This window comes from Prionailurus viverrinus, chromosome B1 (assembly GCF_022837055.1).
Source record: "Prionailurus viverrinus isolate Anna chromosome B1, UM_Priviv_1.0, whole genome shotgun sequence".
Lineage (NCBI taxonomy): Eukaryota > Metazoa > Chordata > Mammalia > Carnivora > Felidae > Prionailurus > Prionailurus viverrinus.
In genome coordinates, this window is record NC_062564.1 from 193,558,506 (window position 1) to 193,580,659 (window position 22,154).

General features: G+C 43.8%; 1 protein-coding gene across 12 annotated transcripts in view; it reads left to right on the forward strand.

Moving 5' to 3' along the window:
* The first annotated feature begins 13,537 nt into the window (after positions 1 to 13,537).
* The window catches only part of LDB2 (LIM domain binding 2), a 384,473-nt gene continuing 375,856 nt past the window's right edge, over positions 13,538 to 22,154 (forward strand). For 4 of the 12 annotated variants that reach the window (XM_047855902.1, XM_047855905.1, XM_047855906.1 and 1 more), the window contains exon 1: positions 13,539 to 13,964. In XM_047855902.1, the coding sequence (XP_047711858.1) occupies positions 13,833 to 13,964 (132 nt within the window). In that variant the 5' untranslated portion in view covers positions 13,539 to 13,832. Of the gene's footprint in view, positions 13,965 to 22,154 lie in introns of all 12 variants that reach the window. The other 8 variants (XM_047855901.1, XM_047855904.1, XM_047855907.1 and 5 more) reach the window with 4 other exon arrangements.

The following is a 22,154-nucleotide window of genomic DNA, read 5'->3' on the forward strand; positions in this document are numbered from 1 at the left end:
AGTCTAGTTATAGGTCTAGAAACAAAAAGAGGTAGTGGGGGTGGGTTCTGAGGAGAATCAGTTGTCTTGCCTAACAACTGCTGTCTCAGGGGAGGCCACTGCTGTTTCCACCGCCCCTGGGCCGATGGAGAAGCCAGCTCACATCCAGAGTGGAGAGAACTATTCCACTAATAAAGAAGACTTATGCAGAATTCAGGGGCTCAGTGTCCCCAGCCTCATCAGAGTTCCACCACATATTCTCATTTGCATCTCTCAAGATTCCATTTCTTCCCAACCAGTGTCCTCACCTTCACAATGAACAGGCTATGAGGCTGGGTGCTCACCCGCGGTGTCACTCAACCAGTCACAGGATGCCAGGTATCCTGTGGTTTGCAGTATTCTCAGCCCTGTGGCTAAATGAAATCCAGAACATACACAGAAGGTTTCAGGTCATTTATTCAGTGCTGGAGCTGAGAATTTGCACCGCTGAGCTCATCTCTTTCTTTCCCCGCTTTTTTTTTCAGTGACATTAGAAGCAATGATCAATCTTATTATATTTGTTAGTTTGACCGAAATGTTTAACAGTGTCATATACACAGTCGCTCAGATCATTGCTTCTTATAAGTGGGTTAGTAGGAGTACCCACTGGTGATATTGTGCATCTTTCTGCTGCAAGATAAGATCATGCCTTGCACAGTCAGTGCTCGCTTCACAACCCTAAATATAGTCATTAGAATCTTTAAATCTGATCGGCTTAGAGATTCAATTCCAGAAACCACAATTTGGAAATTTATCCTTAAAACTGTTCCTCAAGAACCACCCTTAATTCCAAAATCTGTATTAGTCTCCTTCTCCAGAGAAACAGAACCAATAGGATATTCATCTCATCTCTGTCTCTGTCTCTAGCTCTATAAGGGACTTATCGGAAGGAATTGGCTCATGTGATTATAGGGCTGACAAGTCCTGAGACCTGTGGGTCAGTCAGCAAGCTGGAGACTCAGAAAGCCATTGTTTTAGCTCCAGTCTGAAGCCTGGCTTGAGATCCAGGAAGAGCCAATTCAGTTTCAATTTAAACGCAGGAAAAATTCTTCCTTACTTGTGAGAGGCTCAAGTTTTTTCTTTTTAGGTCTTCAACTGATTGGATGAGGCCCATCCACACCGGGGAGGGCAATCTGCTCTACTCAATCTACCAATTCACATGAGATTAATCTCATCCAGAAACACCTTCACAGACAGAAAAATGTCTGACCAAATATCTGGTCCAATCAAGTTGATACATAAAATTAACCATCACAGTCCCTAACTCTTGCCTAGGACTTGCTACATCCTGATGCCAATAAATGTTTATTCAACTGAACTGAGCATACAGGGCATTGTGTATATAAAATCTTGATCCATTTTGAAATTAGGTGGTAAGTGACAAGACATCTCACGGCAGGTATGTTTGGAACTGATTGGTATGTATCAGTAGGGTCATGCAGACGTAGCTTGCCATGATGTACTAAGTATAAGAGACCGCGTGGGTGCCAATTTCTATTCAGAGGGCTTAGGGCCTCTTAGTCCAGTTAAGGAGTCCAAGAAAAAGTTGAAATGTAGGCTGGGGAGTTGGGGAAGGGCCCTTAAGAAAGTGACATTTACATCTAGACCTGAAGGATGATTATCGACTCATTGTTTTTTATAATTGTGAAAAATCAGAAAAGAGCCAGGGATCTGTCAACCCCCAAACTGCATGTTACACAATGGATGGTCTTCCACTAATTCTCAGAGGGGGCATCGCAGCTGGGCGGTGGGGGGGGGTCTACACATCCACCCACAGAGACGAGCTCCTCGGTCCTGTCTCATCCTGTGTGCGTGGAGAAAACCAGGTGCGTTTCATACTTTTCTTCGTACCGTGAAGTATTATGTAAAACTTCCTTCATGAGTATGAATCATGCCTCCTAACATAAAAACTAAGTCATAATTGCTGGTGGCCTTTCCCCATCCAACTCATTTAGAGGGCAGCTTGGCAACAGACAACTAAAGGTTTACAAAGTAAATACCCTTTGTCTCAAAATGAGTTTACTTTTCGGAGTTTGTTGTGGATAAATGTGGATGTCCAAAAGATATGGATCGCCACACACACACACACACACACACACACACAAAAGGTAACCATGTGAGGTGACGGATGTGTTAATTAGCCTGATTGCGGGACTCCTTTCACAGTGAGTATATATATCAAATCATCACATTGTACACTTTACATAGATACAATGTTTATTGGTCAATTATACCTCAATAAATCTGGGGAAAAAGATATGATAATATTCATTCAAGAATTGTTGTATTAGAGAAAAAATTGGAAATAATGCAAATATCAACTCTAGGGGACAGTTAGATCAGTTAAGGCCGATTTATGTAAGGAAACCCTCCACAGGTCTTAAAAACGATGTGCAGAAAACTAGGTAATGACAATCCACTTGGGAAATAAGCAGATAAAAGCAAAAAGTGGACTGATAAAGCGGTGGGTAAGTGATAAGTCCCTAGCAAATAGTAGAGGCAGTAAGTGCAGCTTTCGGGAACATGGGAGTTTCTTCAAGTTACCTTAGCTATTAAATACTTCAAAGCCGACGGCAAATGGCAGGGGGAAACCTGGCCAGTTCTAGAAAATGTACCATTATGTACAGTTATTTTCCAAAATAAATTGTTTGATCTTGGATTAGGATAGGGCTTTTATGAAAGAAACACACACACACACTTCCGATGTCAGTTTCAATAATAGAGGGACTCAGAAGTCAATTCTGAGCAGGCACAGGCATCTGGGCTCCTTTGTTCACGAATGATTGTCCAGGTCCAAGTTACGCCATACAGGTCCATCCGTGGCGGGCTTAGGAGGCTGTGCGGCCGCGCTGTCTTTCTTCCAGCTTTCAGGGTGTCTGTCAGAGTCCTGGGGTCTGCGCGTATCCCTGTGAAGCTCCAAGGGGAGGAGAGGGAGGCAGGAGGCACTGGGCTGAAATACAGATGAGTGAAGCTAGTTCTTGCAGGTTGGGTTGGGGGTTGGGCAGCACTAAAAATAAGGTGGGGGGTGAAACAGAGCAGGAGAAAAACGTGCTATCACAGACAGTAATTTTTAGCATGGTAGAAAAAAAAATTGGTGCACCCGTTAAGACATTTAGCTAGCATAGATTACTATTCATTTGTGAAGTATTTTTTATTTCTTTTTTTTAATGTTTATTTATTTTTGAGACAGAGAGAGACAGTGCATGAACGGGGTAGGGTCAGAGAGGGAGACACAGAATCAGAAGCAGGCTCCAGGCTCTGAGCTGTCGGCACAGAGCCCGATGCCGGGCTCGAACTCGCGGACCATGAGAGCATGACCTGAGCCGAAGTCGGACACTTAACCGACCGAGCCACCCAGGCTCCCCTGATTTCTTTTTAAAAAACGTTTATTTATCTTGAGAGAAAAAGAGAGAGAGAAGGAGCGGGAGAGGGACAGAGAGGGACGGAGAGAGAGAATCCCAAGCAAGCTTCATGCTATCAGTGCAGAGCCTGATGTGGGGCTGGAACTCATGAACCGCGAGATCATGACCTAGCCGAAACCAAGAGTCAGTTGCTCACATACACCTGCAACATGTATTGTCAAGAAGAAACAAAAGTATAAATGAGAGGATACAATGTAACATTAGAGACTGTTTACAAGTAAAAGAAAAATTACTCTAAATGCCATAAGCAAAAAAGAAAAAAAAATGAATTTATTGAATCGACTGAGTCACCCAGGCAGGCACCCCTCATTTGTGAAGTATTTCCCACCTGTTTTATTTGCTGCAAACACAGCTTGGTGTTTGACACAGGTGTGTATGCACATGCGCACTTGTGTGTGTGTGATTTGGGGGGAGGGTGCCATATAAAGGTTAGTGACATATAGAAGCTGCCTTCAGGGATCTTACCCATAATTTCAGAAGTAGGACCATATTCTGTGTATGGTAGCTCCTTCATGCCTAGAGGGAAAGATAGCTAACTCAGCAGGGGTACTACGAAGATATAAGATTTGAAGATATAATTTTATGTAAAGCACCAGTCTACATTTGCACGGCAACTAGCATGCAATCAGTAAATGAGACTATTATTGTTATTATTATTACAGGGAGAGACAACAAACGGGGTCTCCTTGCACTTCCTTCCAACTCAGCTAAGCAGGCATCTTTGTGCTTGGATATCACAGGCTTTGCATTCCAGCTCCATTTCCTGTCTAGTAAAGTCCCAGGGACTCCGTACCACAAAGTGGGTGGCTTAAATCATCAGAAATACATTCTTTCAGAGTTCTAGAAGGCAGGACCATGCTACCTCTGAAGGCTCTAGCAAAGAATCCTTCCTTGCCTCTTAGCTTCTGGTGGTTTCTGGCCGTCCTTGGTGATCCTTGCCTTATAATGACGTCACTCCAGTTTGTGCCTCCCTCTTCACGTGGCTGTGTTCCCTCTTTGTGCCTTTGTGTCTCCAGCCACTGGACATAAACCCAATCTAATCCAGTAAGATCTCATTTTAACTTGACTACATCCACGAAGACCTGATTTACACATAAGGGCACATTCACAGGTACTGGGGGTTAGGACTTGAGGATATATTTTGGGGGGACACCGTTCAATCCACTACACCTATCTTCTAGTGAGGATCCTGACATTTGGGCAGGCCCCCAGCTTTAGAAGGATGAACTCTGGCCCGGGGCTGGAAGGGTGAACGTTTGACCTAGCACTGGCCAACTCTCTTGGCCACAGTGATTGGTTTAGATGCGGGCATGTATGTCCAAATCAGGCAGTGAGATTCAACACCGGCATTTTTATTGAAACTCCCATGGAGGAAACTTCTTTCTGCTGGGCTAATTTGGAGAGGTTCGCCCGGCCCTGCCTGTAGTCACCATACGGACAAAGCTTGTCTGTGAATGAGGAAAGCTTTCAGGGCTTACTTTGGGCCCCTGGATCCTATTGTACCTGAACTCAGATGCTTCTAACTTTTCCAATGACATAAGCCAATAAATGCACTTTTGTTTTCTTTTTTGCTTATGGCATTTAGAGTGGTTTTTCTTTTACTTGTAAACAAAGCGTCTCCAATGTTACGTTGTATCCTCTCATTTATACTTTTGTTTCTTCTTGACGTGTTGCAGGTCTATGTGGCCGTATGCTAGAGAAGGTCTGCTCTCTGTTCTCGGGCAGGCCACAACCTAGTGTAGACATGGACAAAGGCTGTGGACCCTGGTGGCTGACAGTGTCCACAGAGAGAAGCCAGACCGCCTGGCTCCAGCTCCCAACCCCCCAGTGACTGACTGGGTAGCCTTGAGCAAGTCACTCAGCCTTCCTGGGCCTACGCTTCCTCATCTACAAAATAGGAACAATAATAGTTTTTATCTTCTGGGATTGCTGTAAAGATGAAACAAGTCAATATTTATAAACTGCTTAGAATAATGCCTGGAATTTCATAACAGCTATATAAGGGATTACTTATTGTTATGAAGTGTTCTTCCTTGATTCCTAAAATGGCCCTATGAAATTTTACAAATAAAGAAATTATTTTTTTTTTTATTTTTTTTGACGTTTTATTTATTTTTGAGACAGAGAGAGACAGAGCATGAACGGGTTAGGGGCAGAGAGAGAGGGAGACACAGAATCGGAAGCAGGCTCCAGGCTCTGAGCCATCAGCCCAGAGCCCGATGCGGGGCTCGAACTCACGGACCGCGAGATCGTGACCTGAGCCGAAGTCGGACGCTTAACCGACTGAGCCACGCAGGCGCCCCAATCACAAATAAAGAAATTAAAGCTAACTTCAGCAGTACGGTAATTGGTGAGATCCGGTTTTCACAGCGAGGGAGTGACAAAACTGGATCTGGAGTGCAGCGTCTTTGACCCTTGGCCAACATGCTCTCCCGTGGGGTGGAAATAGATTACAGAAATCCCAACAGCAGCTCTGAGATCTTTTGGATACCGAATAATTCACGACGACAAAGGTCCTCATAGGTAACCGGATCCTGGGAAGGGAGTCGCTGAAACGATAAAATTTGCCCATTTTTGTTTGTCCGGGACCTAGCATCGTGCCTGACGTGGAGTAAATACCCGATACAATGCTTTCTAAATGAATAAATGAATGAATGCATAATAGCTTTTACACATCCTTCTTAAATGGAGAGTCTGGTCTGGAATTAGGGAGGCAAATTGCTAGGACAGCTCTCCTAGCTGTCCTTATTCATTTTGATAAGTTTTCATCCATTTGTTCTACAAAAATATACCACGCCCCCACATGTGCCAAGCAAATTCTGAGTGCGAATGGGTGGATAAAATGAACACATCACCCACACTTCTAGAATTTACAATCTCGTAGTGAACACAGGCAACACACAAGTCAATAGTAAATGCAGACGTGATTGCAAGTAGTGGTCAGTGTTGGCGACCTCACAGACAAGATTCGGTGACGGAAAGTGATGGCCACGGATGGGTTTTTAGATCATTTGGTTATGGAGGACCTCCTCAAAGGGGTAACATCTCGAGCTGAGAACGAAGGCTAAGGAAGAGACAGGTGGTCATGGCAGCGACGAATAGAGGACGATTCTAGAATTTGGAGGAATGAGTTTGCCGTGTACTGCAAATGCAGTGGAAAGAGCAGGGCAGGAAGGAACAGAGTCTGGATGTGGCTGGAAGGGTAAGAAAGGGCCAGATCACACAGAATCTGAGAGAGGGGGTTTCAGCACACGGTGGGCCCTCGGCGAATACTTCTGGAGTGATTGAGTGTTGGATGGCCCATGCTGTGGGTTGGATTTTACTGTTGATCCTTGAGAAATGAGTGGGTTTTCAGTGGCTACGGCCTTCTTTGGTCATTACAATTACTTATTAGATTTGGTTGAGTCAAGAGGACATCAGAGAGTGACAGTGGACGCCACAAGAAAGGAAACTCAATATGTCTTCAAAACTGCAGGGTGGAGACAGATTTCCAAGCTCCTTGGTGTAGTTAGCAATGCCCTCCTCAACCACGGACTGACTCCGTTTGTAAGTTTTAAAGGCCTGGGCAACAATGACTGGTACCGATGAGAAGGTGGCCTTTAGGAATCCCACAGCCTCATCAGTCATTTTCATTCCGGGGGAGAGCCAAGAGCAACAGGAGATGTTTCTCAGCCTCTGTTCTGGTTCTGTTTCCTACGTTCAAGAGAGAAGTTTCTGAGCAAAGTGTGCGAGGGATGCCTTTGACTGAAATCGACTTTCCAGGGCAGAGTTTAATTCTTGGGTCTGAGTCCAGTTTATCCCCCTCGTGTCTGCAAAGCATCTTCCTCAAACAAGGCACTTTTCGGGGTGCCTGGGTGACTGAGTCAGTTAGGCTTCCGACTTCGGCTCAGGTCACGATCTCGTGGTCCGTGGGTTCGAGCCTCGCGTTGGGCTCTGTGCTGACAGCTCGGAGCCTGGAGCCTGCTTCCGATTCTGTGTCTCCCTCTCGCTCTGCCCCCTCCACCACTCATTCTCTGTTTCTCTCTCTCTCTTTCAAAAGTAAATAAACATTTAAAGGCTGTTTTTAAAAAGTAGATGAACATTAAAAAAATTAAAAGAGAAAAAAAAGCACTCCTCTTGCCTTTTTCTGACTCCCTGCCATCCATGCAATAAATTGCACATTCCTTACACTGGTACTTAAACCTTCTAGAAACAGGCTTCGATAGCATTTTACTGTCTCTACTTTCACAATATTTCTTGACTTTGCTTGGTGTCAGACATGTTCATTTCCATTCTGTCTCCTCTGCTTGTGTGGCCTTTCTCTCTGAAAGATATGTTGAGGTTAAATACAAATGCCAACTCATCTGTGAAGCCTTCCTTGATTTTACCAATTTGAATGAATCCCTCCTTCCTTGGAGGCTCTTTGTAGATTAGCATTTCATTCATCAGTTTGCAGATGCCTACTATATTATGCCTTAGGTTTTTCCTGCCCTGTCTCCACTGCTAATTCCAGGTGTCCCAGAATATCTTAAGCAGGATCTGAACTAACAGCCGTGAGGCCAATGAGGGGTTTGAACTCAGGAACCATGAGATCATGAGCTGAACTCAAGTCAGACGCTCAATCGACTGAACCACTCAGGTACCCTAAGCCTCTTTTTACACAAGGGAAAACAGAGGCACAGAGAGGTTAGTTAAGTGCCCAAGGTCACAAAGCCAGATGCAGGATTCTGGATTTAAACTAAGTCAGTGAGGCTCCAAAGTTCATCCTCTAAAAGACGATCAAGTCTGCTTCTCTGTGGTCAAGACCCTGGAGGCGGGAATTAGTTCTGCAAGTAAGGTGTATGCTCAGCACTTGGCACAGTACTTAGTGCAGGGTAAGGACTCAATAGCGACTTGTCGTGAATGAAGCAAGTACAGGTTTCATATCTCTCTTAGTGACCTGGAAATAGAGGCTATGCCACATAAATCTCATTTATCTTCATCCCCCTGCCACATCTCCGCTGTATCTTGCACATGTATGTTAGCCGAATGCTTATGGAATGAAGGGGCAGAAAAGAAAAGACGGGGCACAGAGATAGGTAAGGAAGGGCCGAGAGGGGAACAGAGAGTGCTAAGAAAACCGGCTTTCTGGGGGAGCCTGGGTGGCGCAGTCGGTTAAGCGTCCGACTTCAGCCAGGTCACTATCTCGCGGTCCGGGAGTTCGAGCCCCGCGTCGGGCTCTGGGCTGATGGCTCAGAGCCTGGAGCCTGTTTCCGATTCTGTGTCTCCCTCTCTCTCTGCCCCTCCCCCATTCATGCTCTGTCTCTCTCTGTCCCAAAAATAAATAAACGTTGAAAAAAAAATTTTAATAAAAAGAAAACCAGCTTTCTGAAACAAGCGAGCAAAAGGAATTGGAGAGGGTGCAGTTGGGTAGATTTTAAAAAGGACGATGACTTTAATACCCAGAGGGATCAGGCAGATAATAGAAATCAGGGACAGTGGCTGGAGAAGGCCATCAAGAGATCGAGGGAATAGCGGTAAAGATCAGGTCCCACCACACGCCGCCAACATGGGATGGGGCCAAGGGTGGCCAGAGCTCATGAGGTTTCGAGAGAAGATGAAAATCTGAATTTCCTACGAAACTCTTTATTTTTGCAAACTGTTGGCAAGTATTCCAAATTAAAAGAAAAATAAACACTCTGTGGGCTAAATCTAATGTGAATATGGCAAGAGGAGGTCCCTAGCGTAAAGGTCAGGTCAGCTTTTAAATCGTCTTGAATGTCTGTGTGAAGAGTTTTGGAGTTTATTCAATACACATCGTGCAAAATCATATGTAAACTCATGGCTCAGGCTCTGGGGGTAACAGGACTGTCACAACAGGGGTTAGACTCCTTCATTTTTTTATGGTATACAAACATGGCTGTTGGATTTCTCTACGGTTTCCTGAAGGAGTTGATCTGCAGCCTTAACATGAGCACATCATTTCTCTTACTTATGCGCAGCCCTGGGCCAGAATAACACGAGTCATAGCTGGTCCCTTAAGAAATAGGGAACTGGCAAAACCAGCCAGGTGACCTGATGGTGCAAAGGGTTAAACAGATGCCTGCAATTTGGGGAGAACATCCTGGAAGATTTGGGGCAGCAATAAAAGGGGAAGTAATGAGGCCGGGCTTCAGGGAGAATGGGTAGAAGTGGGGGCGGGGGACAAGGGGTGCCTGCAATTAAGCAGGACAAAGAAGACACTTCACCCTCTTGTCTTCTCCTCCACTTACTCAGGTGTGTGTGGCTTGAGCACCCGCTGGCGGCCCAGCACCACACTAGCCACCGAGGCCAAAGAACAGAGATGCCCTAAAGACGAACATGGACCTGGATGTCGAGCCGCGAAGTGCGTAAGGATTTTGCCCCCGTGACTTACTAGTTGTATGACTTTGAAGAAGTTTCGGAGCAGCTTGAAGCCCCAGTTTCCATATCTGTAAAATGGGGGGAGTGGTCAAAAGAATCACCTAGGGTTACTTCGAGATCAATAAAGAATATTTGTGTATTCCACTGAGCATAGTGCTTCCCACGTAGTAAGGACTTAATAAGTGAGAGCAATGAGCACGTAGACATGTAAATTCTCCACTGGAAGAAAACAGAAGATCCAGTGTTGACCGAGATGGGGACATTGTTTTCTGTCCCTTCCTTTTGTTTACAGCAGTCCCTCTCACCCGTCTCCACAGTTTGGCTTTCTGGAGTTTCAAGTACCAGCTGGAAGCAGAAGCTTCTCCTTCCGACGAATGTCAACAGTAGGCTGGTGCTGCGTCACATGCCTATGTCACTCACCTCCTTCATATCTGATCTCGCTGGCATGTTATCACCTCACATCTTCACAAGTGGGGTGAGTACAATACAGTCAGATCGTTGGAGAGAGGGAGCCGGAGAAGGTGGAGACCACTGTATTTCCTTCATAGCACACACTACGGTTTGAAATTAGGTTCCCAAAGGCTTTTTAGTTCTCCGATGTTGTGTCCTTTCTCATCCTCAGTGGACTGCAAGGGACAAGAGGACAGGGAGCATGTCTGCTACCCACGTTGGCCTCCCGGTGTTCCCTAGCACCTAAGTGTATGTTAGGTACCTAACAATAATAATATTTTTTGAGAATTTATATGTGTGGGTGCTTTTTAAAAAGTATTTTTTAAGTTTACTTATTTTTGAGAGAGAGAGAGAGAGAGAGAGAGAGAGAGTGTGTGAGCAAGCCGGGGAGAGGCAGAGAGAGAGGGAGACAGAGAATCCCAAGCAGGCTCCACACTCAGCACAGAGCCCGATGCGGGGCTTGATTCCACGAACCATGAGATCATGACCTGAGCCAAAATCAGGAGTCGGGTGCTTAACCGACTGAGCCACCCAGGCGCCCCTATATGTATGGGTTCTAGTACATTGCAGCGTGTTATCTCATCTAATCCTTTGCAACAATCTTATGGGTGGTTACTCTCATTGTTTCTGGTTTGAAAACAGTGTGACAGACGCACAGAGAGATGCAGTCACCTGCCGAAGCTCCCAGGGCAGGCAGGTGGTGGAACCAGAATTGAAAAGTGCTCTGACCAGTGCTACGGTCCTCCGGGCCCCCTTCTACCATGAATGAAATACCCGTGGAATAAATGAATTCATGAAGGATTCATGAAAAAAGATTCAGAGGGGAGGTGATAACTTAATTGGACAGAGGTCGAATAAGAGTTTACAGGTGAACAAGGGCCAAAAGTACAATGTGCACATGTGTGTGGAACAGGATTGTAAAGTTTAGGAAGACCAAGGATAACAAGCAAACAAACAAACAAAAGGGGTGTGTGTGTGTGTGTGTGTGTGTGATAAAGACAGAGAGGGAGACAGAGAGAGAGAGGGAGTGAGTGCAGGTCTTAAGGCGCCCTGTGTGCCTCACCGAGGAGTATGGACATTTTCTTACTGGTGGCAGGGAAACCGTGAAGGGAAACCATGAGGGAAGAGCAGTTTTTCTTTTCTGCAGCCAGCATTCTGATAATGACAAAGACCAATCCCAAGTCAGAAAAGAATTGTGAATCTGAGCAGGGAGGCCAGTGTGCAGACTCTTGAGGCAGCAAAGATGAGAAGCTATGTGGCCCAAGCAGTATACGGTTTCCGATCTTTCTGCATTTAGTCTTTAGGTACTAACAGGAAGCAGTATTTCCAATGATAACTTGGAATGGTCTACAAGAATTAGAGCAAAATTTTACCTTCTATTAGAAAGAAGTTCCCCAAATGGATCTTTGAGCTTTTCCTTTCCTTTCCTTTTCTTTTCTCTCTTTCTTTTTTTTTTTTCTGATCAATATTGGGCTGCACATGCCTGCTAGGTGTTACTTTGCTTCTTTTTCCGAAAAAGCCACGTAAACACAAACTCAGGCAGGCACTAAACTCTTGGAACGTCCTTAGTTTGGGAATCTAAACACAAGGAACCGTTAGATTTTGCAGTGGCCATCATTCCAAAACATAAATCAAGCCAAATTTGTTTGAAATCTCGTCTTTAGAAGGTTGTGTGTTTTGACAAACCTTGCAGCAAATTCAGTCCAGCTTTTGGATTTGTAATGAAACTTGAAACTAAGCATGCTGGCCTGCCCTGGGGTCTTCTCGAACAAGTTCCAAGCAGCCCGAGTGTAATGCCTCCCCTAATCTCATCCTGGCAAGGGACTTTACTGTGTTGAGTTGCACTACAAGTTTGGGGTGGACCCTACGTGTATCTCCTCCAATCAAGACAAAGGGCTGATCGAGACAGCAATTTGGGGGTATTTCTGTTCCTGAGTATTCTTAAAGAGTGTAAATTACAGAATTAGCAATACCTTATCCCCTGTTGGCTAGTGACTTGGAGATACCCCAAGCCATGATTGGGGCAGAAAGTTAATTAATCTGCTTATTAAAAAGAAGAAATGTCTCATTTGCATGCATTTACATTCAGGGGCTTGCGTGCATCACCCTTTTTGGTGGTCTCTGCTTTCTCTTCTTAATACCACAGACCTAGCTAGGTCTTAGCTCAATACATTTACATTTTCTGCATCTAGGCTTTGTTTGAGGGGTATACGTCTGGTTATCATTGGGTCCAGTAGAGTGGGGTTGCCATATGGATCGTTTAGTTCTCTGTAGAGATCCTTTTCCCTCCCTTGAGCTGTGCCCGTTTTCCTCCAGCTATCATGTACCTCGGTTGCAAAAAGATTTATGTTCTTGACCAATCTTGGAAAATAAAGACTTTGCCTCCATCAGAGTTGGACATGTTATTTGGGGATGAGCCATTCAATTATCTGCAATTTCCTACTCAACTGAATTTTCCACGGTCATTTTTGTGGGAGTTTCCCCCTTGTTGCTTTTCCTATCTTATTTGGAGGTCGGCTTTGGGAGGTTTTTTTTTTTTTTTTTTTTTCTTCTTGAAAAAAAAAAAAAAAGCCCACTGCTCCAAGGGTGTATCCTAGGCATTCCACATTCAGAATGATTGTTTTACCTGAAAATGCTTCCGTAACCTGAACCCAGGCCCCCCTTAAACCTGCTTGAACTGAAGCCTTGGGAGAAGAGGGAGGGGCTGGGAAGAGGGGTGATTGGGGAGCGTGGGGGTGAGGAGGGGGTGGAAATGCAAAGGCTGTAACAAGCCCTTGGAACAACAGCAAGTAAACCCAAAACTATATGGGGAGATTAGTGCAGAAGGAAATCTTGGCTTGCCAGTGAATCACCAGCTCTAATACAGGGGACCACAGTGCAGTGTTGCTGTATTTTGTGGTAATCACATTTCTGATACATTACAACAGTGTGACTGTCAGGGGTGAGTGGCTCAGGCAGCGGTTAAACCACCTATATGCTAACAAGCTTAGCAATCAGGTTGTGAAGGGTCCTGGCTGGAGGAAAAAAATTAAAACCAAACCTTAGACTTCTGTCAGACTGTGAGGAGAATTATATTTTTGAACTAGTCTACAGTGTGGACAGGAAATGACCTCTCCACAAACTGCTTCTTTAAAAACAAGCAGTGGTGCCTAAAGCCATCCAGCCTCCTCTCTCTCTCTCTCTCTCTCTCTCTCTCTCTCATTCACTCCCTCCCTCCCTCCCTCCTTCCCTCCCTCCTTTCCTCCCTTCCTCCCTACCAACCTCCCTTCCTCTCTGAAGCTCCTGCTCTCTCCCTCTCCCTCCTCTCCCGTGCTCCCTCCCTCCCTCCTTTCCTCCCTCCCTCCCTCCCTCCCTCCTCTCGCTCTCTCTCTCCTCTCCTGCTATAGAGGGCTCCAACAGCAGTTCCCAGCCAGTGTGTTCAGCCTGCCTGCCTGCCTGCCTCTGTGTGTGTATGTGTGTGTGTGTGTGTGTGTGTGTGAGCGTGTGCGTGCGTCTACTTTGTACTGTGAGGAACACAGCCCATGTGCTCTGCATGGACGTTACTGATACTCTGTTTAGCTTGATTTTCGACAAGCAGGCAAGATGTCCAGCACACCACATGACCCCTTCTATTCTTCTCCTTTCGGCCCATTCTATAGGAGACATACACCATACATGGTACAGCCAGAGTACCGAATCTATGAGATGAACAAGAGGCTGCAGGCTCGCACAGAGGTAAGTACTCCAACCTTGGGTGTATGTTTGTGTGTTTTTTTCAAACTGTGCATGGGCTTTTCCTGGGCTGCTGGCTGAATTCTGTGGGAAGTGTCCCACTAGATACTACCACGTACGTGGAAATGAGCGCCAGGATGAATCCACTAGTTTGAACGCCGGGCTTCCAGGCACAGCAACTCTTGGAGCTGGGGACAGTTTCTGCCGGAATCTTGAAATAGACAGCCCAGCACTTGATTTGCCTGCCGGGGCTCCAGAAATGCTCTTCTTCCAGAACTCTGGGGTTTGCAGGCTCTGAGTCAGTCCCGTTAGTGTTTCGTGAGATATAATTCCAAGGGATTTTGTGATCATTTACATCTGGCAAAATACATTTTTAACAAATCCCAGAGGAAGTCTGCTTTGACCTGCATTTGCTTTTCAAAGTCATCAAAATCGAGGTGGAGGGGGGAGAAGGGTAAGCCCACACACTTTTCTGAACTAGCCCTGGAGGGACACATTGTTTGTGTATTTCCGTGTTAAATTCAGAAACCAGTTGCTTGGGGCAAGGGGGTTCTCGACTTCTCTTATCGCTGCTGGGAGTGTCTCCTAAGGAGCTCTACCTTCCCCGGAGCCGGCTCAGCCTTCAAGTCAGCTTGAGTTTTGCATATTTGTAATCTTGTGCCTGAGAGGGGGGAGTGAGCCTCTGCCTCCTCGGCCAGCAACTCTGGGAGCCGAGTGAACAGGACTTTCAGAACTTTGTAAATGCAAAACTCCAGACTGCCTCCTGCAATTTAAATATTTAATGCCAGCTGACTTTTTCTCTGGGCTAGCCTGGCCGGGTCTTGCTGCTGGGCTGCTGGGCTGTCCAATTTGCCTGTAAGTTGGGGCTTTGTGTTGAAGTGTTTTGACAAGGAGTTTGTGATGGGTGCACCAAAGTGACTTTGGGAAGTAGAAATCGCTGGGAATTCCGTCTTCTCTGCCGGAGTACAAAATACCCAGAGGGCTGATGGCACAGAGCTTTAAGGAAATAGCCTTGGTGGAATTTTAGATTGAACACTAAGTCTCAGCTCTGGAAGGGGACTCTGTTAATGTTGTATGATAAAATAAAGCACACTTGCTTTAAATTGTCAACAGAGCCATGGAGAATTCATGACGTTTAATGCATTTAATACAGCTAACAAGATGTGACCTGCTTTCTGATTGGCTAACTCCTGGACAAGGACTGATGTTTTTTAAAAAACTGGGTTGTCTTTAGTACTGCTGTTTTCTTTATATGTTAATACATCATAGAAGTTAAATATAATTGATGATACTGTTTCTCTCCCCAGAAGCCAGTAGCTTTTACAGAAGTGTAAACTCTGTTTTGCTTAGGGTGGCGACCTGTTGGCAGGAAATGATATTCGTGTGTGTTGTGGGGTGTGTGTGTGTGTGTGTGTGACAGTTTGTATCTTTCATTCAGGTTTTTGCAACTATTTGTTGGACTCTTAAATTCTTGCATGAGCTATTGGTTGTCAGAGCCTGCTTATCAGAATTAGGGGGATAGAAAATGACTTGTAGTTCAGGCACACATTAATTGCTATACAAATTTGAGGTGAAAAAAGGTCTTAAAAATATACTTGGTTGAAAACAAGAGAACAGGGGCCATGAAGGCTCAATTCTTGAACAGCTACAGGATTTAAAAAAATAACCTGTGTCCAGCTCGCGTTTTAGAAAGTTTTTGAGAAGTTGTGGAATGAGGTTTTTCTCCCATCCTCCTTGGTCAGAAGAACAGGCAGATTTCTCTGATGTCTATGTTCCCCTGTGCTCCTAAATTATCACTTGGCCGGGTCACAGCTAGATTATCTGGGGGCACTTCTGTGTCCTGGCCCTCACAAAAATCTACAGTTGCAGAAAAGTCCCACATTTGTTTTGCATTTGAGAGAACACCTTCGAAAAGTCCCCCATTTGTGGTATGTTTCTTAAAAATGTCACATTATCTTTTGTGAGAGCTGAACTCAGGAACTCCTACCTTTTGGATTATGGGGTATTACTTTTAAAGATTTTCCCCTGAGTAGAAAAAAAAACAGCTTCATAGCTCAAGAAACTGGAGAGAAAAGCTTGCTCTGACAAATCTTAAAGATTTTTTTAAAAACCTCTCTGACTGTGACAAAAAAGCACGGTGAACTGTTTTCTGGTATGTTCTAGAGCCAACCCCGAACATTTCCCCACTAATTAGATCTTTTTTACAATTATCCAAATAATTGCCCTGACACTTCTTTTCTCTTTGCCAAGCCGTAAATGGTGTCATGAACCCAAGGCCATAAATTTGTTTTTATTTCATATGTAAAAAGGAGAGAATAAAATAATTTCTACTTAGCCATTTAAATATTAACATTAAATACTACATTTTGATCACAGTTTGTAATTGGAATAGAAAATATTTCGAAAAAAAAACTTTTCCTGAGAAAGTTACCTTGTGCCTTACCAACAATGATTATTGATGATAAAGTTGTTCTGAGCCCTATAGACGGTTGACATAAAATACAATAATACCCAGCAAGAGTTACCAGGTTATTCACACACAAAATCAAATAGATTATTGAGTGACTTTTGGAACTTAACCAATGCATTCAATCATTGTGGACAAAAGAGACTCACTTCTTTCTCCTGTCTTCTGGTTCCTGCTCCTATATTACCTGGTACTATTTCACTGACTCCTCATTACACACACACACACACACACACACACACACACACACAATCAGGGTAATTCTCTCAAGTCCCTATTCCTTTTTAAACATAGATTTGGTTAGAAAGAAATTGTAGCAAATCAATGTTGAATGAATAAATTGTAATCGAGTTTGTAGAAATTTCCTAGTAACCTCCTTTTTATGGAAAGGAAAGAAAGTGGTAAGGAAGCAAGGGGTTTACCTATTCTCCCCCAGTAGCTGACCCCCAACCCCTTCCCTGGGGCATTCTCTCAAGTGATTGGTGCATTTCTTCCAATTAAATCAAATCGAAGTCCATCAGAAGCTGAGTAGTTACAGTTTTGAGAGCACTGGATTGGGAGTTCTCCTGTTCCTAACTTGTTTCTGTCACTTACTAACTATTTGGCATAGATATCACGGTTCCTCATCTGAAAATTACCTTGCAATACCCCTCTAACTTAAAAATTCAGATTCTGCAGAAGTCCTGGGTTTGGTTTTCTTCTGTATGAGAGAGTGTTGCAAGCCAGCACGAGGAGCACAGACATTATTTCTTGGTTCAGGGTATTCAGTTCAAAGTCACAAATGGCACCGAAATAATGCGGTGACAGTGGAGAAAACACGGAAAGCAGAGACCCTGCCAGCCTTGTTTAAAGTAGCACTTGGAGCCTGAAGTTCCTGGGACATAGTAGTTACTCAGTAAACATCTGTTAACTTGCCACTACATGGAAGAGGAGAGAAAGTTTGAGAACTAGGTCCTTGGAATTAATTCTGATGCCTTTGGGGGCCTGGTGCTCCCTGAAGCTGCTTTGGGCGTCAGCTTCCCCCACCCTAAAAGTGCTCTCTCTTCCCCACACTCTCCACATTTATTTCACCATGACATAATTTAGATCCATAATCTTTGTGGCAAAAGCAAGCAAGTCTCTAAGAGATTATAGGACCTTTTTAAAGGAATATGAGTGTATTACAAAGCAAACAAAAACAACAAGAATATGTTTTCTATGCTATTGGCTGTTCTGCGAAATAAAGTTTATTTGCAACATCAGAATCTCAGTGGAATTTCGTAAAGAAATGCATGGGTGTCCTCCCTACCCCCGCCCCCCCCCCCCACTTTTTAAATGAAATTAAGAGAAACTCTTTGAGATTTGCGTCACAGTTGGTCACTAGTAATTCCCAGGCAGTAGGAAGGGGGTGACATTTTCCGTTGTGTAGGCTACCATGATTTACCCGTGTCTTCCAAAATTCATGGATGGTCTTGCTGTCCCAAATGTATCCGGGAGGGACACAAGTGCACAATTATACAGTTAGTTTAGCATCGCACACAGAGTGCGATCAGGTAGGCTATAAAAACATGGTGTACAGATATCAGAATTTGTTCTCCGAAAAGCTTCAGTAATCACAAAAACAGCATTTCCCCCCCACTTCCTGAGCTCCGTGAAATGAAAATATAGGTAAAATATGAAACACATGATAGTGACCTTCATTTTTCGAGAAAAGATTTCACTGATGTTGGATTCTTCTAGAATTTCAGAAAGTTTATCAAGTTATAAAAATCTCCTTATCGTTGGTAACTTTTCTGTACTTTGTCCTCATTCAAACTACCAAACTCGTCTGCATTGCAATAAAGCTGTTTTTAAGTATATATATATATATATATATTTTTCCTGTTGGCAATGCGCTCCTTTTAATAAAATACCACCAACTCCAGGAAAGTGTGGGTTCCATTATGTATTTGTTCTGTTTCGAGGGTTTTTCTCCCCCCTTTCTTTTATCAACATTACACATCCCACTCCAAAAGAGAAAACCGTGATTACAATTGGAAGCCACACACACAAGGTTTTTATTAGAATTACAGTTTTTGGTTTTACAGGATTTAATATGAACGTGAAAAATGTTTGAAGACCTTGAAATTTAAATCTGCTGCTTGTACCCCTCCTGGTCCTTCTCTCAAACTCCCTGGGGGGGGGGGTGGGTGGGGACTGAAGGGGGGGGCTTTCATTCTTCTCTTTCAGTTACATTTTTATATACTTCAGTCACAGGGTTTCCTGTTGTAACATCATGTTTATTCATGGGGTAGCTGAATATCCCTGATCAGACGGAGTCTAGTTAAAATGAGATTAGGTATTTTGGATAGGTAGAAAAAAGTGAGAAATACTTTGTGATAACTTGGATTTTTTTTTTCCCCTAGAAATTTAGAAAGAAACATGTTGCCGTTGCTCCGCATCATAGGAATGATTTTCAGTGTTAAACACAGAACTTCCCAAGTTTTTCCGAAGGGGGTTGGTGAGGAGTGGGGGGAGGGGGCGTTGGTAGTGGTAAGGAAAGCGGTTTTGAAAATGTTAAATGAAACCAAAAGTGCAGTTTTAAAAAGGAGAACTTCCAAACTCTCTTATTTTTCAGAATCTCTGCATGGCCTCACAAAACAAACTGCAGGACTCATACCGATCTTATTTTCCTGACGTCTTTTTATTTTCCCCCCCATGCTCTTGCGATGGGAACTGTTTTTAATTAAAAATTGCTGCAAACTAACTATTAGTAGGGAGGCCAAGAAGAAGAAGAAAAAAAATCTCTCAACTCCCATTCAACACAGATTCTTATCAGTCTAAAATCAATGCATATTTAAATCTCTCCCTTTTTGGTGTGTAAATGATAATATAGGATTTAAAACAGTATGCATTTTTTATGCATTTAGCTTTTTGTTTGGGTTTCAGAAAGAAATTAATTTAAATTGTATGGAGAACAGGGCTATAAATCTCCTTTTATTATATTTGTCCACATTAACTCATTTTTCACGAGAAACACAGAACACCTCCTTTCTGAACAAGCCAACAAAACATAAAACAAACAACCCTGAATATCCAACTTTATCCATAGTCAAGAACAAGATTCATCAACTTATTTGGATTTGGTTGGTGGGTCTCAAAAATATAATTGATCTGGGAAAACAATCTCTTTTTTAAAGTGTCAGAAAACAGCTTTAAAAAAATGTTCAACTGATGTGGAGAGTACATATACCTTTGTCATTATCTGACAAAGATATTGTTTGCTTCCCTTTCTGTTTTTTTTTCTTTCTTTCTTCTCTCTCTTTCTTTCTTTCTTTCTTTCTTTCTTTCTTTCTTTCTTTTCTTTTTCTTTCTCTCCCATTCCTTCCTTCCTTTCTCTTTTTCTTTCTTTCCTTCTTTCTCTTCTTTCTTTCTTTCTTTCTTTCTTCCTCTTTTTTCTTTCTTTCCCTTCCTTCCTTCCTTCCATCAGTTTGAGCCTAGATTTTTTTTAAAAACTCACATTGTAGGAGCATGCATCTGGACATAGGCAACTATCAATACTTAAAACAAAATTCGGTTATCTCTTCGAGAATTGCCGTATTTTAGACAATGACAATATCTGGGAATACAGAGGTGATTAAAATATTTTTCTGTCCTCTGGAAGCTTACAATTTGGTAATGAAGGAAGACATACAAACCAAGCCTTACAATGAAGTGCCACGATAGGTTCATAGTGTATTATGGGTGTGTCCATGTACTGAAAGGTATAGACCCTTCTGAAAGGTCATCAGGATGATAATAGTTAACATCATTGGGGTGCTCGTTATGTGTTGAACATGGGGCTAAGTGCTTTCTGTGGGTCGGTGCCTGTAATCCTTCTGCTTACCTCATGAGGTAGGTACTACTAACTGCATTTTTACTGAGGAAACAAAGGGTTAAGTAAATTGTCGAAGGTCACACAGATGGTAGTTTAGTTTTAGAGATTGTGCTGTTAACTTCGCTGCTGTAACACCTCTCTTGCGATAAGAAATACTAGCCAGGACTTTGGTTTCACCTGTAGAAATGTATTAGGCACTGCCTGGAAAGTGGACCTCGTCTACGTAACTTGACTTGACCACTTGTCTCTCAAACTCTTGACTGATTTCAAAAGGGATGATGTGAAATCCCAAAGGATGATGCCAGAGGTGGAAAATATACCCTGTTTGTTGACAAAAAGAACCAAAATGAAACTCCCTATGGAAGAATGAGTGTCCTCGGTATTCATTGAAGTGGTCTTCTCTGAAGAGTCACTGAAAGTGTTGTGGACTGTGATGCATAGTCACCTCGAAGTTTAATTCTTTTGCTTAAAAATAGTTAGGTTTCCATCCTGTGCTGGACTCTTCTCAGGCAGGCTCTGTGGAAGACGGTGTTTTAATTGTCTTAAACAATTAAAATATAAGGAGATTAAATTACAGTCAGAGTTTGTCATGGTGTTAGCTTCCTTTGCATCAATTAGGAATCTTAGAGGTGCCTGGGTGGCTCAGTGGGTTAAGCGTCTGACTTTGACTTAGATCATGATCTCCCGGTTCGTGGGTTCGAGCCCTGTGTTGGGATCTGGGCTGACAGCTCAGAGCCCGGAACCTGCTTTGGAATCTGTGTCTCCCTCTCTCTCTACCCCATCCCCTGCTCACAGTCTGTCTCCCTGTTTCTCTCTCTCTCAAAAAAAAAAAAAAACATTAAAAAAATTAAAAATAAAAGGAATTTTAGAGAAAATAAGGTGTCCAGGGGCTTCCTACCCACCTAGTTTGATCCTGATCCTCTTGTATGAGGCAGTCTCCACACCCTGTGTCTCTGCGTTTCTTTGTGGGAGGTGATGTTCCTTCCTTACCCTTGCACCCCTACTTCGGCTCCCAGTGAGGCCACTGTCTTTACGGTAAATGCCTGCCACTTGTCGGACATAAGATGGGTTTCCTCATTTATCCACCCCAAGTTTGACATGCATGCATTCTCGTTCTCCTTTAACAGATAAAAGTGAAACCCAGAGACGGGGAGGCAGAGGCCATACCCCGGCATCCCTGGGGACGCCATCTTCTAACTCCTGCCTTCGGTGTTCTCTCCCAACGCAGGCGGGAAGGGCTCCCCACCCCTTTTGGAGGCCCTGACTTGCCCTCACTTGGCCACCACTTTCGACTAACCTAATTTGAAGTGTTAGCCTTCCAAATGAAAACAGAGGCTCAGGGTTAGAGATTTGACAGATCCCTCTGAAGAGGTGGGGAGTACTCTGTCCTGGTGACATCCCAACCCCATCCACTCTTTTCAGGGTTTGGAGGGCCACCCAACTGTGCTCCCTGCTGCCTCTCTCCATCTTAAAATCTGTTCCCCGCAAGCAGCCGCAGTGATATTTTTGAAGCGTAAATCCGATCGCATCCCTCTCTAGCTTTCCCTCACACCTAGCGTCAGCTCCCAACTCCTTGCTCTAGCTGTGAGAATACAATTGATCCCGAGGTCTCATCTCATCTTCTACATGTTCAGTGGACTCCAGCCATAAGGACCACCTTTGGCTCCATTAACTCTTCGAGCTCATTCACGGCTCAACATCTTTGCCCTCGGTGGTGGGATAACTCTATTCCTCCATAATAATCCATAGAAGTATTAGCAGGCCTAATTTGAATTAGAATTTGGCCTGATGTTGACTTTATTTGCAGGTGATCAATTAAGTATCTCAAAGAAAGCAATGACCACGAAGGGTAAGCGTCCAGCACTTAGTAGGTCCTCTACTGACCAGCTTA